The sequence below is a fragment of the Cyprinodon tularosa genome, unplaced genomic scaffold (assembly GCF_016077235.1).
Source record: "Cyprinodon tularosa strain WSP-4 unplaced genomic scaffold, ASM1607723v1 ctg18, whole genome shotgun sequence".
Lineage (NCBI taxonomy): Eukaryota > Metazoa > Chordata > Actinopteri > Cyprinodontiformes > Cyprinodontidae > Cyprinodon > Cyprinodon tularosa.
In genome coordinates, this window is record NW_024038608.1 from 1,836,417 (window position 1) to 1,853,140 (window position 16,724).

Here is a 16,724-nt window from a genome sequence, read left to right on the forward strand (position 1 = left end):
ATTATTGTGAGACATGGTTAAGATATGTTCTCTGTTTGTTTTTATCTTATATATTTTAGGATTAGGCAAAACAAAAGAGTCTACTTTGTTCCTCTCTGATCAGATGATTTAGATTAGATCAGATTCAACTTTATTGTCATTACACAGGTACAGGTACAAGGCATCGAAATGCAGTTTAGGTCTAACCAGAAGTGCAATATTAGCAAGTGCAGGATAAATTATGGTTCCATAAATACAGGACATGGGTTTCTATTGAATGAGTATAGAGGTCAATACCATAAATAATGAATATAATATATAGATAATTAGTGTTATGAACTAAATTTACAGCTGGATATGTATTGAATATAATATACAGGTGGATATTACTATAAAAAGGGTTTTTAGTTATGTACAATAGCATATATACAGATGGGTTTTACTATAAAATGAATAACTAAAGTTTGGACAGAATCTATCTAAATTAAAATGCAGTGGAAGGTAATTGCATATTACAGTTAAAGTATATTATTGCAAATGTATATGTAAACATGATGAGGGTTTGCTACGAAGATATGGAGTGTAAAGAAGAAATAAATTTGAATCAAAATAAGAATATTTTCTTAAATTTCCTAAGATTTTATTTTGTAAAATTTATTTTTTTCAAGCTTTTTTTTAACAGTTTTTTAGATTGAGTTTCATAAACTGCTTTATTTTTAAATTGTGCTTTGCAGATCACATTCTCTTCACTTTAGGCACAATACAAATGCTTAGACCAATAGAAATGTTTTCTTAAAGCTACAGTGTGTAACTTTTAGCGACATCTAGCGGTCAGACTCCAGACTGCAGCAACATGAACATCTCCCCCCCACCGCTTCTCCCCCTCAACAGTACGGGGAGCGTTACGGGACAAAATGTCTTCCACGACGTCCTCATCACCTACCTTCTCAAGTGATGAGGTTTGTTTACATAGATAATTTTACAGATAGTATTTCATTAGTCTGTGTAGGGTATAGATTTCATGTAGACTTAAGATAATAAATATACCCGTTATTTTTTCCACACCGTTGTGACGTTTTGGGGATCTCGCAATCGCTAGTTTGTTGGCTCTGCGCTGCCGTAGCGCAAAGATGTCTGCCTCCATGGCTGCGAGACCCGCTCCTATGTGATTATAAATAACGAATTCTAAGGCAACGCAAATATTAAGGTTAAGAGGCTGAGCTCGTAGATGATGATAAATAACATAGTTATGTATAATATATTACATTTCTGACTGTATATCCCTGTAATTATTACACACTGTAGCTTTAATTCCTCACTGCAGAGAAAAGCCAACCGTCAAAAGTGGAGAGAAGGAGTTCTGTAAAATGTCATTTGAAAAGAATTTTTAATACTATCTGAAAATGAGAAATTAGATTTAATTTTTTTGCTCAGAAGTTTTTCTAAGTTTTGTTTTTTGATTAGATATTTAAACATTTCTATTTACTGGTTTACAGGTTCTTTGCTTCTAACGATAATGGAACCAAATTCACTCCATACAAAATATATTTTGGCTTATAGCAAATGATAGCAAATACTGCATGCGATCTCAATACATGGCTGCTTAATGAACTAAGGAAGCCATGAAAGAATGCAAGTATCGGCTGATGCAAACATTAGCACCATGTATCAGCTTACCTCTAATTTGCACCAGACTACATTGTTTATGGTTTTAACCAAATAAAATGAAGTAGGATGACGTAAAATAAAGTAAAATGATGTAAGAATATTTCTCTTATACAAAATACACCAAATTCTGACATTATAGAAATATATCATTAATAGCATTAATCCTGACAAACACTGATAGTATAGAGACCCTGAGATTCAAATGCATACAAAACAAAATCATGACTGCATAGCAAAAACTACTGCAAAGACAAAAGGCTTGCAAACACATTGAAGATGGACTCCCACCAGTGGTCTGGATTTCTCCAATTATGCACTGCTACTTTGAAGTTTCTCTGCCCCTCCACTTTGCATGTGTTTAGCTTGTGTGTTAGCATACATTATGTATTTTCAGTTTGTTTAGTCCTCTCTATTGCCTGTGATTGCAAAATTCCTCTTTAGTAGCGTCTGTGTCTTAGTGTCCTTTTTGTATATGCAGTAGTTTTTGAAATTGCTGCTTATTTGCAGGACGTTTGCACCCCTTGGCTGAAAAGAAACAAAGTACTTTACCTCTAGAGTTTTACATTTCCCATCCAGGCGACTACACAATCTCTGATAGTTGGCTGTGAGGATGCTCAGTTCTGAACGCAATGCATCATGGGCCGTGGGCGGGGCTTTGCCTATAAAACTGTTAACGCTGTCAGTCAGGAGTTTGACCTTTTGCTCCTTGGAGTGGACCTCCTCCTGGGCCCTCTAGAAAAAAGATAGAATAAAGGAAAAACAATTTATTTTAGCAAGATTTTTTATTTTTTATACAACATGTAGAATAATTTCCAAGTTGGGTTTGGAGCAGAAGTAAGAGAAGAAATGAAGGATGGTGGGAGTATAAAAGAAGCAAAGGAAGAAGGATAAAATATGAGTGAAATAAGGAGACTGAATCTGATTTAAACTTCCTTTTTTTTTCCTTTGTGCTCAGCAGGGTGAGAGGCTTCCTCTGCCGAGGCTGTGGGAGATATCACAAGGCAAACAGTGCCAGAGGGAGAATTCACAAATCTATTATATTCAAGTTATGCAAACTAAACAAAAAAGATATTGGCAGTGGATGGAAAGTCAATGCAATTTTATACAGAATTCAGGAATCTGGGGAGTAGATGGAAGGCACTGACGAATAGGACACAAAGCAGTGAGTGAAAGACGGATTTCAACAATAAAAGCTCGGAAGCCTGGAGGCGTTATGGGGTCTGAATTATTCACATTTAGGACGGGAGTGACGAAGAGGAGGGAGAGTCCGTCAGACCTGGGGCCTAATTGTAAATCTAGCTCAGCAGAGTGATTTCACAGAGAAGTTCTTTCTGATTAATAAATATCCAGCAACCATCCATATGGTAGAATCAACTGCCACAAAGTTATCCGCATCTTAAAGGTTACTGCAAGAAACACAAATTCATTTTAAATACCAAACTAGCAAAGTGGACAAGAAAACATTGTTTTCAACACTAAAGAATAAAAAAGCCGAATTATTGTGAGGTGCATTCATATCGTCTGCCCGTGTCCAATACTTTGTTGTAACATCCGGATTTTTTATTCAGAAGTCTTTCATTAGCTCATCCTTTATCTACCTCCATAAGATTGGAGCAGCTTCTCTACTCCTTCTGAAGAAAAGCTTCCCCACAGGATAATGGAGCCACCACCTTGTTTCAGAGATCTATTCTGATAAAAATTCCACATCAAAGTTAGGCGCTATTTTTAGGCCTGTCTACTACACAAAATCTCAAATACATCAAAGTTTGCGATTTTAAGAGTCCCTGTAAATAAAGAGTAACTTCCAGTATTGATGTATCATGACTGATGTTTCTTTTCGTCCAAATAACCTGAGTAAACACAAAATGGCAACTTAATTTATGAAAGAGTGAGACATTTTAATCCAGATGGATTATCTGAAAATATGAAAGCAACCCTTTAAATCTGACGCTAAACCAAAGAATTTCATTAAAAGATCAGTGTCAAAGTCTGGAGCTTCAGGACAGGGTGAAACAAATATAAATAATGCAGCTAAATATTCTACTCTCTACCAGACCGTTCTGAATTTTAACATCAGGCCATCAGTTAACCAATAGCCTGAACAAATTTGGGATGACTTAACGGGATAGTGACCAAAATCAGGCTGAAAAACCTTCCAACACTACTAAATTAAAACTATTCTGCAAAGAACTTGGTGTTCTTTCCAAATGCTGTTGGCACAAAAAGCTGCCAAGGGTTGTTGGGTTAAGGGGGAGTTTGCTTTTTCTTTTTTTCCCCTCCTCTCAGCCAGGCTTGGTTCAGAGAGTTGTTTTTCTCTAATAAACAGATTGCTGCATCCAAAATTATTGTATAATTTGAAACATTTGACTTTGACCGAAAGCAAAAACAGAACAAATTTGTGAGGGAAGAAATGTTTTTTTAACTGACCCCTTACCCTGTGATGCATTCAATAATAAATAATCTTGTGTGGAGATCCAACCGAAGACAACACACGCACTGAAACAACTCTGTTATGTCCCAAAATACCTCCTGCCCCCTGACAACGACAGTACACGTCCACATGCTTAGACTTCCTGACAATTCAATTCTAAAATACTTTATTAATCCCAAAGGGAACTTAAATGTTGCAGTAACTTTTTGTCAAATTGTAGGTGCTGATAGCTGTAAGCAGGAAGGCTCCTCTGTAGTGGTGTGTATTGCACAAGGTCTGGAGAAGCCTCTGATTGAAGACACTTTGTTGCAGTTTATAAAACCTTCTTAAGAGGATGCTCAATGCTGTGGGGACCCCCCAGGGACATAAATCAAAATTAACTTTCATATACACATATTAAATTAAACTCTTTCATGTAATATACTGAAAAACATGCATAAACACCAGTGAAATGCTCTCACATAAACTAGTGAAAACTTTGACCTCTTATATAGCCTACTGAAAACCTTGCACAAACACTGGTGAAAAGCTTAAATAACCTACTCAAAAGCTCTCAAACAAAGTAGTGAGAACTGTTTATATAAACTAGTGAAAAGCTTTACCTTTCATACATACTACTAAAAAGCTTTCATATACACTACTGAAAAGCTTTCATACATACTACCGAAAAGCTTTCAAACACACAACTGAAAAGGTTTCATACACACAACTGAAAAGGTTTCATACACACAACTGAAAAGGTTTCATACACACTACTGAAAAGCTCTCATATAGACTACTAAAAAGCTTTCATACATACTACCGAAAAGCTTTCAAACACACAACTGAAAAGGTTTCATACAAACTACTGAAAAGCTCTCATATACACTACTGAAAAGCTTTCATACACACTACTGAAAATCTTTCATACATACTACTGAAAAGCTTTCAAACACACAACTGAAAAGGTTTTATCCACACTACTGAAAAGCTCTCATATACACTACTGAAAAGCTTTCATACACACTACTGAAATTCTCTCATATACACTACTGAAAAGCTTTCATACACACTACTGAAAATCTTTCATACATACTACCGAAAAGCTTTCAAACACACAACTGAAAAGCTTTCAAACACAACTGAAAAGGTTTCATACACACTACTGAAATGCTCTCATATACACTACCGAAAAGCTTTCAAACACACTACTGAAAAGGTTTCATACACACTACTAAAACGCTCTCATATACACTACTGAAAAGCTTTCATACATACTACTAAAAAGCTTTCATATACACTACTAAAAAAATTCTAATACACTACTGAAAAACCGTATTCCTTTTTAGTTGTGTACATAAAAGCTTTTCAGTAGTATGTATGAAACCTTTTTAGTAGTGTATATGAAAGCTTTTCAGTGGTGTGTACGAAAGGTAAAGCTTTTTACCAACAGTTCTCACTACTTCGTATGAGAGCTTTTGAGTAAGTTATATAAAAGGTAAATGTTTTCACAAGTTTATGTGAGAGCTTTTCACTAGTGTTTTTATGCACTTTTTTGTATATTATATGGAAGAGTTTAATCTAATATGTTTATATGGAAGTTAATTCTGATTTATGTCACTGGGGAACCCCAAACAATGCTGTCCATAATGTTCTTCACTTTATGAAGAATTCTTCTTTGTGAAACAATTTTCAGAGGTTCTAGAAGAGCTCCTAGAACATAGCTGACCTTCTTTAATAACTTGTTAAGCTTTTTTTTTTTTTTTTTTTAAGTAATTTACTCTGATGCGGTTACCGCAGCAGAGGATGTAGAAAGGGATCACACGCTCCCCAACAGACTTTAGGATATGTAGCATCTTGTTGCAAACACTCAAAAACATCAGTATCTTTAGTAAGTACAATATGCTCTGTCCCTGTTCTTTTAGATCACCTCACAGTTGCGTCTCCAGTCTAGTTTGTTGTCCAGGTGAACACCAAGGTATTTATACTACTCCACCATCTCTACTTCGTCTCCCATGATGTTAATAGGATTCAACATGTTCCTGTTTCTGCAGGTAACAAGACTCTAATACTGGAAGTCAGAGGTGTAAAGAGTAAAAAGGAATAGTGAGAGCATCAATTTCACCATATAATTTCAGAATGATCCCTTCCCAAATGAAAATTATCCTTATTTTTTCTTACTCCATACTGGGACATTTTATCTGTTACGGCTTCTAAACAAATTGGTCAGAAGATATTGCTAGCTGTAACCGTTAAGGTTATTTGGTAAGACATGAGGAGGTCAAAGTATGCTCAATATTTATGAATCTTTAGCATTTCTAAAAATGGAATATGGCCATCATCACTTTGTCTAAAAAAGTCTTCAACACCCCTCAAGTCTGTCCAAAAGCGCAAGGAATTCTGTCTCTGAGGACTGAGCAAGAGAATCAGGTTGCTTAGAGTGCAGAGCTTTGTCATCTTGGCAAAATGTAGGTGTGTGTTCCTCTGCACATAAGGTGAAGGGAATACTTTTGGACAATGGTTTTGCAATAGAAAAACAAAGTAAAAGACAGGACTAAGTTAGGAATCTCATAAATCTTTCTCTTGAAAGTTAGTCTCACTACTTAGTTTCAACTTAATTGTCATTGAGAAAACCTTAGAAGACATACCTTGAGTTCCTCGACAGCCTTGCGAAGCTCTTCTGGCGTCTTGTATGTGAAATCTCTCTCCAGATAGTCTTCCTCTGCCTGGTTTATCCATTCTTGCATTTCTTGCATCTCTTTCCTCAAGGCCATAGTCTTGTCCAGGCCCCCTTTGAGGGCAGACTTCTTTGCATAGGCCTAAAGAGAGTAGAGAGGTGAATGACGTCAAGGATAAATAAAGTCAGACATAAATGTTCTGTGTGCAGTTGTTGCAGACCTGTTTGCAGACATTCTCCCACTGAGCATTCAGCTGATCCAGTTCCTTTTGGATGTGAATGGCATAGGGTGGCTCTGCTTCTTTCTTAAGGTATAGACCCACTTCGTTGATTCCGTTCACGCTGGGTTGGATGGTGTGGATGTCGTTTACTAGAGCCTATTTTTTTTTAAAAAGGGCACAAGAGATAGAGAATGGCCCGGGTGATTGTTAACCATTAACCATCGATTTTGTTTGCAATTCAGGGTGATTTTTCAAAAACCCTTCAAGTAATATAATCGTCAGTTGAAAAAACAATGTATCTAGATTGTAGATTCATGCTTGTTTTCTTACAGTGCACTGCTCTAACTGTTTTTCCAGAGCTTCAGAGTCACCCAGAGCAGGCCACTCCTCATTCAGAAAGACATCCACATCTGCCATCCATTTCTTCAGAGTCTTCACGTCATTCTAGCAGAGGGAGGCGGACAGAGAGTCAGACTAGAACATAACATGTACATTTGGTCCATCTTTGTCAAAAACATTGCTTTGGTTTCACCTCAAACTGCATCAGTTTGGCCATGAGCTCCTGGATTCTCTGGACACTGTCTGCCAGAGTGGAGCCAAGTCGTCTCCAGCGCGCCATTATGCCATCCATCTCTATACGATACCTACAACACAAGAGGAACTCCTGTGGGCATCTTATCTCCACATCTGCTAACAATCAAAGAAACTAAACCCATGTGAAGGGATAAAGCTGCACCCAGATATATTTTTTAAAATGCCATCAGTGTGGTTTGTAGCTAAAACGCCAGGGCTAATGGCTATTTACAGACAGGAGCTGGTTTGGGCTGTGCACAAGAGGTTGTTATATCCTCCTTGGCAGCGATCTAAAGCAGCCATGAGTATTCTCATTCCATGTGGAGTGAATTCAACCTACTTGGCCTTCTAGCAATGTTTTATTTAGTTTCAGAAGATATCTCTGTGTCCCCCTATGCTTCGTATAATGACCTTTAAATATGACATCAGGATTCTGCCAAAAGTGCACACACGTAATAAATACTCCTATGAGCAGCTTTACTTTATACAAACGCTCGTAAACTTTTTGTCGATGTCCGATGACCTTTTTTAAAAGACAACCTACATTCACTCAGAATCCAGAATTCATCCCGACCATGTTATATCAAAAAATAACTTTCCTAACCAACCTTCCAACTCTTGAAGCAAAGCGGTTAGAGAAGGAGCAAGAACTCACGTGGGTGATATGTTGGGGCTTCATTGGGGCGCATGTGACATGTTAAATATGTGTGTGAGGAGTAGTTGCTCATAGGATTATTTATTGTGAGCAGTTTTGGCAGAATCCTGGCGCCATATTTAAAGCTAAAGGTGTCTGAGACCACAGCACACCTGAAATTAACCAGAAACCAATTAGCAGGAAACGCTCTGCATGTTCAAAGCTCTCCTAAGGCTTATAATGTTAAGTCTTACTTTTGACTTATGTCTGCTGGAGCTTTCTGGAAGACCTGCTCCACGGCTGATGTCAAGTAGTCCACCTCCCTCTGGTGTTCAGCCAGGGATACCTGAAGAGCCTGAGAGGGAAGCAGAGACAAAAACCATGGGAAAGATAAGACCAAACAAACAGCAAAGCAGGGGTTATTGAAGATTCTGTATGAAGAGATTTATATGGAAAGAGTCTAAATCCAGAGAGTACAGGAAAAAGTACATTAAATCTTTTAGGATATAACTTGTACACAGCAACTTCTGTTTGCACTTTTTTTTTTCAAACCTCATTCATATGACTTAGACCTAGATAGATTTTATTTCGTCATTTTGAACACACAAGTGCCCCTTCATAAGGTAAGCAGCAGTGATAAAAACATTGTGATGAAAAACAGTAATTTAAACATATGACTGTACAGTTACAGTTCTAACATTCATTTTATTTATTTATTGTTTTTATAGATGCCCGATGTGTTAATTACTGACTAAATAAATTAAGAAATTGTTCTTACACGTTTTTAAACTCATTTATGAGTTAAAACAAACCAGGAACCTATTAGGTTACTAAATCTATAAATTGTGATAAACATGATTAATTGTATGTTGTTATGTTGCTCTGAAATACTGTTAGGCTATTCATTACTTTGTTTTAGTGAAGTGGACGCTTGGGTATACGTCTCTGTTTTAACTGTATTCTAGCAGTAAATTATATTAAAAAAAACGATCTTTTAAATGATAAATATTCAAAACATAATTTTAATTATGCAATATCATTTTTAATTATTTAATCATGCATTTTTTAACTTTTAGTATTTGAATTCTGTATTAGAAAATATATATATTACATCCTTTTTACATGGTAAATTTTTTTTTTTTTTCATGGGATTCACACTTATTTTATAATGTATAAAAAAAATCAATTTGTTATTTCACTCTATATTTATTGACAAATAAAATTAAACATGTAATATTTACATATATTTTTTGAATGACAATAAAGTATTAGCTTAACTGTTTAACAGTTGATTTTAAATATTTTAATCGGATTTTATGCTATTTAATTGTGCATTTTATAGTGTATGATATTTAAATTGCATAAAAATAAATAAAGGATACATCTACTCATTTCATGGTACATATATCTATTTCATGGGATTAACATTTATTTATCCTCTGGGATTACATCACAGTGATTGTGAAAACCATCTTGAAATTCCCCACTTGATGCCTTGTGACCCCCTACTTTAGAAATCCCATCTTTAAAAGTATGTGGGTTGACTCCAGTTATTGAGTTATGCAAGTGGTAGATCCTTTAAGGAGCTGTGGATTTAATCTGTCATAATCTATCATTTAATTTTTTTTCAATCATCTTGACATCTTTAATCTGACCCCCCCATCACCTGAGGAATGGCTAATTTATTTCACATATAATGAGAGCTATAGGCTACGAGTGGAACTGAATAAATAACAGCTTATCAGCATGCAGGATGAATCCCTAATTATTATCTGCAACTCTAATTAAGTGCAGGCTACAGTAAGAGGCTACTATCAAATGCAGCTGACATGCACACATATTCATGAATGCACACTTGCAGCTCCAATGTACTCTTCACTTCATTTAAAATCAAAATCAATGTGACTAATCCGAAATTGTATCTTTTTGAAAGCAGATATGGATTATTGTTACGTATCAGGGCCTGAAATGTTATTTCTCTGGCGTTAAAATTGGCAGCGTAATGGCTTTCCCGCTGCTGCGTGAATGTGTGTGTGCATTTCTAGGTAGATATTGAGATAAAGCGAGACAGCGACTCGCTCCATTGGGATTTTGCTCATCCGCCTCCTGTAATTACAGGGTTGCAGACACACACATTCACTTTACACGTACCCCTTGGTTAAAAAGCCATCTCTACAGAGGGGGTTTATTTTTTTTTTCTGACTTAGATTTATTTTTAGAGAGCCTGACCAAAACACTGGAGACCTAATAATAAGTTGAAGCTTATTTTCAATCAATCAACCATAAAGAAGGTTGCTGGGTTTTGGTTGGACTTAACAACACACGGGTTCTAAATGATATTACATTAGCCACTCTTGGGCATCATGTTGATAGTGGTATACTCTATGTGCCACTGTATATGTAGCCAATTCTAGAGGGCTGTACAGTGCAAGCATCAGTGTTTCCAACTCCACTACAAAAAAATTCGCTACTGGCTGTCCTAAAAGGCGCTATAAGGCGCTTTTTGCATATTTCATGTCATCCAACTGTAGGAGATTCAAAACCGCTCCAATTCCCTTTTTTTGGTCTGTCAAAGCAGTGCAGAAATATAGCTGAGGGTATTAGCATTTTATAGAAAGAAACAAGAAAACTAAATAAACATAGATAAGCCATTTATTTCCACACTGCATGCCAGTTAGGCTGTGTTCACACCGCAGCCTGAAGTGCCCACATGTGACCTGCATCTGAACAACACAGATCCTATTTTTTCCAATGCGACCCAGGCCACTTGGCTATGTGGTCCTGAATCCGATACGAAGCTGATCTTTTCCAACGCGACCTGTGTCTGAACCGCCAGGTCCCATCCATCCTGTCTGAACGTCATTAATACCCGACAAAGGTCACTATTCTGGGTCTTGCTATGAAGAAATGGCAAGAAAAACAACAACCATGGCGGACGATGATGCGCAGAGCAGTATTTTTTTTAACCATCTTGAAAAGATTGAGGTTTTAAGGTTTAGAATCATCGATAGATGCTCTCCAGCACTACCATCCATGTTTACTTCCGTAAACCCAGAGCCACTGGCTTGTGATGTCATTGCATCCTCTACTGCGCATAGCCTTAGTGTCTGGAAAGAAGAAGAAAGTAGCCAATAGCAGAAAGGGAGAGAAATTTAAAAAAGCACCGGTTCATTTTTATAAAACTTGCTTTATAAATAATTTTTAATCCTTAATGAGATTAGTAACAGCTTAGAAGTTTAAAGATTCTCTCTCTCTACTGCGGCGCAGCGTGCAGGCAGACTGCCCTGCATGAATCATGACAGCAGACAAGAGAGAGGAGAGCAGGAGGTGGGTTGTGAATCTAATCGCTCTGGAGAGCAGAGTTCTGTGCTTCTATATGTTGTCGCCAAAGTCTCCAGTACCAGAAAAAAAGTTGCTACATTTGGTGCTAGGAGCTTTTTTAAACTAAAAGCGCTAGTGTGGTCTGAAAAGTCGCTTAATATAGCGACGAAAGCGACAAGTTGGCAACACTGGCGAGCGTTATATTCGCATTTAGGCATAGAAGCATGTGTGAAAGTACAGATTTCACTCATTTCATTCACATGTTGCTCCTAAAATAAGTTGGGCTTGATGTAAATAAGATATCCGTTTGTCTTTTATTAAAAAATAAGAAAGAAAATTCAGAAAAAGTCAAATGTTAAATTGGTTTGGGGAAATAGCTAAAGCTGTAATGCATAATTATCAGCAACATCTAATGTTCAGATTGCAGCGACATGACCTGTCCCCCCCCACACAATCGAATGCACCCAATATCTGTACTTGTGCGTTCTCATGTGTTCGTGAAACGCCATCAGCCTCAGCCCTGGTAATGTTCAAGTTCTGAAGAACACAAGACAGAGAACGGACAAAATCCCCGGATGTTGTTGTCGTCCCTCCCTCTTTACCCAGCATGCATCAGAGCAGACTTGTCCGTTCTTGAGATTGACAGCTGTCCCAGCATGCACTGCGGCAGCAGCAGCTTCCAGCTGAGCGCTCACAAAGCTAGTATTAAGTTAAAACCTTACTTTAATGTTCTATAAAAGTACGTTTTAACATCGTTTGACATTGTATAGTTTTAAGCTTCATTATAGAGCCTATTTACTGATTAAGTGCGTGATTTAAAAAAAAAAGTTCAAATAGTGAAGGACCGTGTTAATCAGCGGACCTCCGAGGCTAACCGCAGCCAGGGCTAATATCCAGATTCATGCTACGTTTTCCCCAAGTCTATACCTTCCTGTGTTCTTGTCAAGAATGTACTCGCATTCTTGTGAATTGAAAAACTCTCCCTTCTAACAATACAAGTACATTCACGGTACAAGATGGCTTCCATGACGTCCACTTAACCAGTCTTGTTTTGGTGAAGGAAGCCGGAGAGAAAAGCTTTTAAAAAGCAAAATGGAAGACGGAAAATAACTTTGACAGAGGATGAAGCAGGGAATGCTCTTATGAGATCTATGGGTGGCTTTAAAAATAAAAAAAAAACAGGTTGGAAAAAGTGTTTTTTCTTTTTAATCTCTTCGCTGGAACCTAAAAAAAAACAATAGCTTGTGTAAATATAAAGTCAAAATCCTTCCGAAAGTGTTGGTACTGAGATCAATATAAGTGTTTTAAAAGGCAAATTTATGATTAATTTGATATCCTCATTTGAAATTGTGTCCTTTAACCAAGCTGAAACCGCATCCGTCACATAAACCGACGTGAATTTCCAGGTTAGCGCCTCTTCTATCAGATAAACTTTCCTACTGTGGCTGAAGGGTTTAAAATCAAGCTTCCAGCTAATGATCCACAAACGCCGTGATCTTCCTCTGCCTGCTGCTTCAAAGTGTAACAGGAGGCATCCTTTCACTCAGTGTAACTGATAATAAAACCTTACTACTTATAGTAAAAACTGATTAAAGGCTCGCACAGCCTGGGAGAAACATAAAACCAGTCCCATCTCGGTCATTTTAGGGATTTGTAAACAGAGGTAAACACTACTAAAACAAGCACCAAAAAGACGCAAAAAATAAATTAGATAGATAGATAGATAGATAGATAGATGATAGATAGATAGATAGATAGATAGATGACAGAGAGATAGATAGATAGATAGATAGATAGATGACAGAGAGATAGATAGATAGATAGATAGATAGATAGATAGATAGATAGATAGATAGATAGATAGATAGATAGATAGATAGATAGATAGATAGATAGATAGATAGATGATAGATAGATAGATAGATGACAGAGAGATAGATAGATAGATAGATAGATAGATAGATAGATAGATAGATGATAGATAGATAGATAGATAGATAGATAGATGATAGATAGATAGACGATAGATAGATAGATAGATAGATAGATAGATAGATAGATAGATAGATAGACGCAGTTAATCAACAACATTTTTAGCAGTTTATTTAAAAAAAACAAGCCAAAAATATTATGATTAATTACATGATTTGTTCATTTTGAGAAGCTTCCCTAAGATCTTTATGAACAATAATTCCAGGAAAGCTTCAGGCTTTGGGGGTTCATGGGGGACCTCCTCATTGCAAGATTTACCAAGGCCAAGAAAGGCTAAATAAGATTTTGCATACAAAAGGGAGAAAATAGAAATACTACAGCAAGAGGGGACAAGAGAAAACCTGAAGAAGAAGTCAAAAAGAAAAAGAGTAAGTGGAGAGAAGAAGAGGGAAATGGAGAAAGGAGAAAAGGGAGAAAAATATAAAGGGTATATAAATCTTGGATTTTTGGTGTGTTTTAATTGGTTTCGTAAACATAAAATACAGTTTTAGAGATTTGGAGTTGTTCTCAATGGCAATTAGCTATGATATAATTTTGAACATTGGTGGAGCAAGCATGCTTGCTCTGCACTCCCAGCTATATCAGCTCTTCTTAAAACACCCTAAAAAAGTTTTGATACCCCCCTCCCCCCACTGTACATGGTTTAAAGGTTTAAACAGCAACTTTATTTACATTCTCTCATGCTTACAGAGAAAAGAATCTTCAGTGCATACCTGTAGATCCTTGAGTCTCTGCTCCATAATTGGATACTCTGTAACAGCCGTTGATGGGACGGAAAGTTTGGCTTCGCACTGCTGTAACCATGCCAACAGCGTGGATATGGTCTCTTTGTATTGGGCTGGGGGCAGGCTTTCCAAAACTGAGGACAGAAATGAAAATATGCTTTAGAGGCTGAAAGGTAGCCTAGACTTGTTGCAGTTTTAGCAAACGAGATGAAACTAGAAAATAAAATAAAAAAGTTTTTAGAACCACATGGACTTTTAGTTCACCGGTGAAATTATGGACAATTAAAAATACGCTTTTCTTTTGTGCTTATCTGAGCATAGATACACAAACAGCAGATTTAATTATAGATTAAATATAAATAAGTCCAAAAAATAAAAAAAACAACTAAAACTGGTTATTAAATTAATGAAGTGTTAAAACAGTGAAGAACTAATGATTGTTAATAAAAGTAAAAATAAACAACAGAAGGATGAATATGTGCTATAAATGAATTTTTACTCTATTTTAAGCACAGAAATTTATTTATTTTTTTTTTAGAAAAGTTTTAGAATAAGGCTACATTCCCTCAGCAGGGCTTGAAGCTCAATTCCGATATTTTTGGCTGAAATCCGATGTTTTTCTGCATGGTCGATCAAACTACCAACTGATGGCAGCCACTATCAGACCCCAGTCTGAACCCTCACAGCCCCAATGTGACCTGCATGTGCACGAGGACGAAGTACAGTGGGAGCCATTAAAAATTTTACCATTTTCCTTGGCTGGTCTCCTACACTTCCTTTTTAAGCATCAATCTTTGTACTAAAATATTCTTTCTGTCATGACTGACTGAAAAGAAGCGCCTTCTCCTGGTCAGACCCTGTAATTCAGAGAAAGGGTGGAGTCAGAGTAAAAAACTATGCACGCCCAGGAGAAGGAGTGGGTCACTGGGAGCTGGAGGGAAGTGGCCAGCCTAACCACTACAGTCATGGCCAAAAGTTTTGAGAATGATTCAAATGTTAATATTTACAAAGTTTACTGCTTCAGTTTTAACAGCAATTAATTGCAAAGTCAATATTTGCCTAGAAAATGAACTTTATCCCCTAAAACACATTTCAACGTCATTGAAGCCCTGCCTTAAAAGGACCAGCTAACATCGTTTCAGTGATTGCTCCATTAACACAGGTGTGGGTGGTGATGAGGACAGGGCTGGAGATCAATCTGTCACGAGGCTGGTGCTTGGCATCATTGTTTCTCTTCTGTGAACCATGGTTATCTCTAAAGAAACACGTGCAGTCCTCATTGCACTGCACAAAAATGGCCTAACAGGAAAGAGAATCGCAGCTAGAAAGATTGCACCTCAGTCAACAATCTATTGCATCATCAAGAACTTCAAGGAGAGAGGTTCCATTGTTGCCAAAAAGGCTCCAGGGCGCCCAAGAAAGACCAGCAAGTGCCAGGACCGTCTCTTAAAAGTGTTTCAGCTGCGGGATGGGGCTACCAGCAGTGCAGAGCTTGCTCAGGAATGGCAGCAGGCAGGTGCGAGTGGATCTGCACGCACCGTGAGGCGGAGACTCTTGGAGCAAGGCCTGGTCTCAAGGAGGGCAGCAAAGAAGCCACTTCCCTCCAGGAAAAACATCAGGGACAGAGTGATACTCTGCAAAAGGTACAGGGAGTGGACTGCTGAGGACTGAGGTCAAGTCATTTTCTCTGATGAATTCCCTTTCCGATTGTTTGGGACATCTGGAAAACAGCCTGTTGGGAGCAGACGAGGTGAGCGCTACCACCAGTCTTGTCTCATGCCAACTGTAAAGCATCCTGAAACCATTCGTGTGTGGGGTTGCTTCTCAGCCAAGGGAGTCGGCTCTCTCACAGTCTTACCTAAAAACACAGCCATGAATAAAGAATGGTACCAGAATGTCCTCCGAGAGCCACTTCTCCCAACCGTCCAAGAGCAGTTTGGTGATGAACAATGCCTGTTCCAGCATGATGGAGCACCTTGCCATAAAGCAAAGGTGATATATAACTGGCTCAGGTAACAAAACATAAAGATTTTTGGTCCATGGCCTGGAAACTCCCCTGATCTTAATCTCATTGAAAACTTGTGGTCAATCATCAAGAGACGGGTGGACAAAAGAAAACCTAGGAATTCTGACAAAATGCAATAATTGATTGTGCAAGAATGGACTGCTATTAGTCAAGATTTGGTCCAGAAGTTAATTGAGAGCATTCCAGGGAAAATTGCAGAGGTCACTGCAAATATTGACTTGCTGCATTAACTCATTCTGTCATTAAAAGCTTTTGTTACTCATAATATGATTGCAATTGTATTTTTGAATGTGATGACATCATCGGACATACACACATGAAAACCAGAAGGCAGCAGGTCATGTGAAAATATAATATTTGTGTCATTCTCAATACGTTTGGCCATGACTGTATATAGGGCACTACAGGTGCTGGTCATAAAATTAGAATATCATGAAAAAGTAGATTGATTTCAGTAATTCCATTTAAAAAGTGAAACTTGTATATAATATTCATACA

General features: G+C 37.4%; 1 protein-coding gene across 13 annotated transcripts in view; it reads right to left on the reverse strand.

The window, feature by feature from the left end:
* dmd (dystrophin) overlaps positions 1–16,724 on the reverse strand; it is a 400,034-nt gene that overhangs the window by 114,144 nt on the left and 269,166 nt on the right. For all 13 annotated transcript variants that reach the window (XM_038282138.1, XM_038282143.1, XM_038282134.1 and 10 more), the window contains 7 exons: positions 14,189–14,334; positions 8,417–8,517; positions 7,488–7,599; positions 7,286–7,399; positions 6,956–7,111; positions 6,706–6,876; positions 2,197–2,379 (listed from right to left, as the gene is read on the reverse strand). In XM_038282138.1, the coding sequence (XP_038138066.1) occupies positions 2,197–2,379; positions 6,706–6,876; positions 6,956–7,111; positions 7,286–7,399; positions 7,488–7,599; positions 8,417–8,517; positions 14,189–14,334 (983 nt within the window). The remainder of the gene's footprint in view (positions 1–2,196; positions 2,380–6,705; positions 6,877–6,955; positions 7,112–7,285; positions 7,400–7,487; positions 7,600–8,416; positions 8,518–14,188; positions 14,335–16,724) is intronic.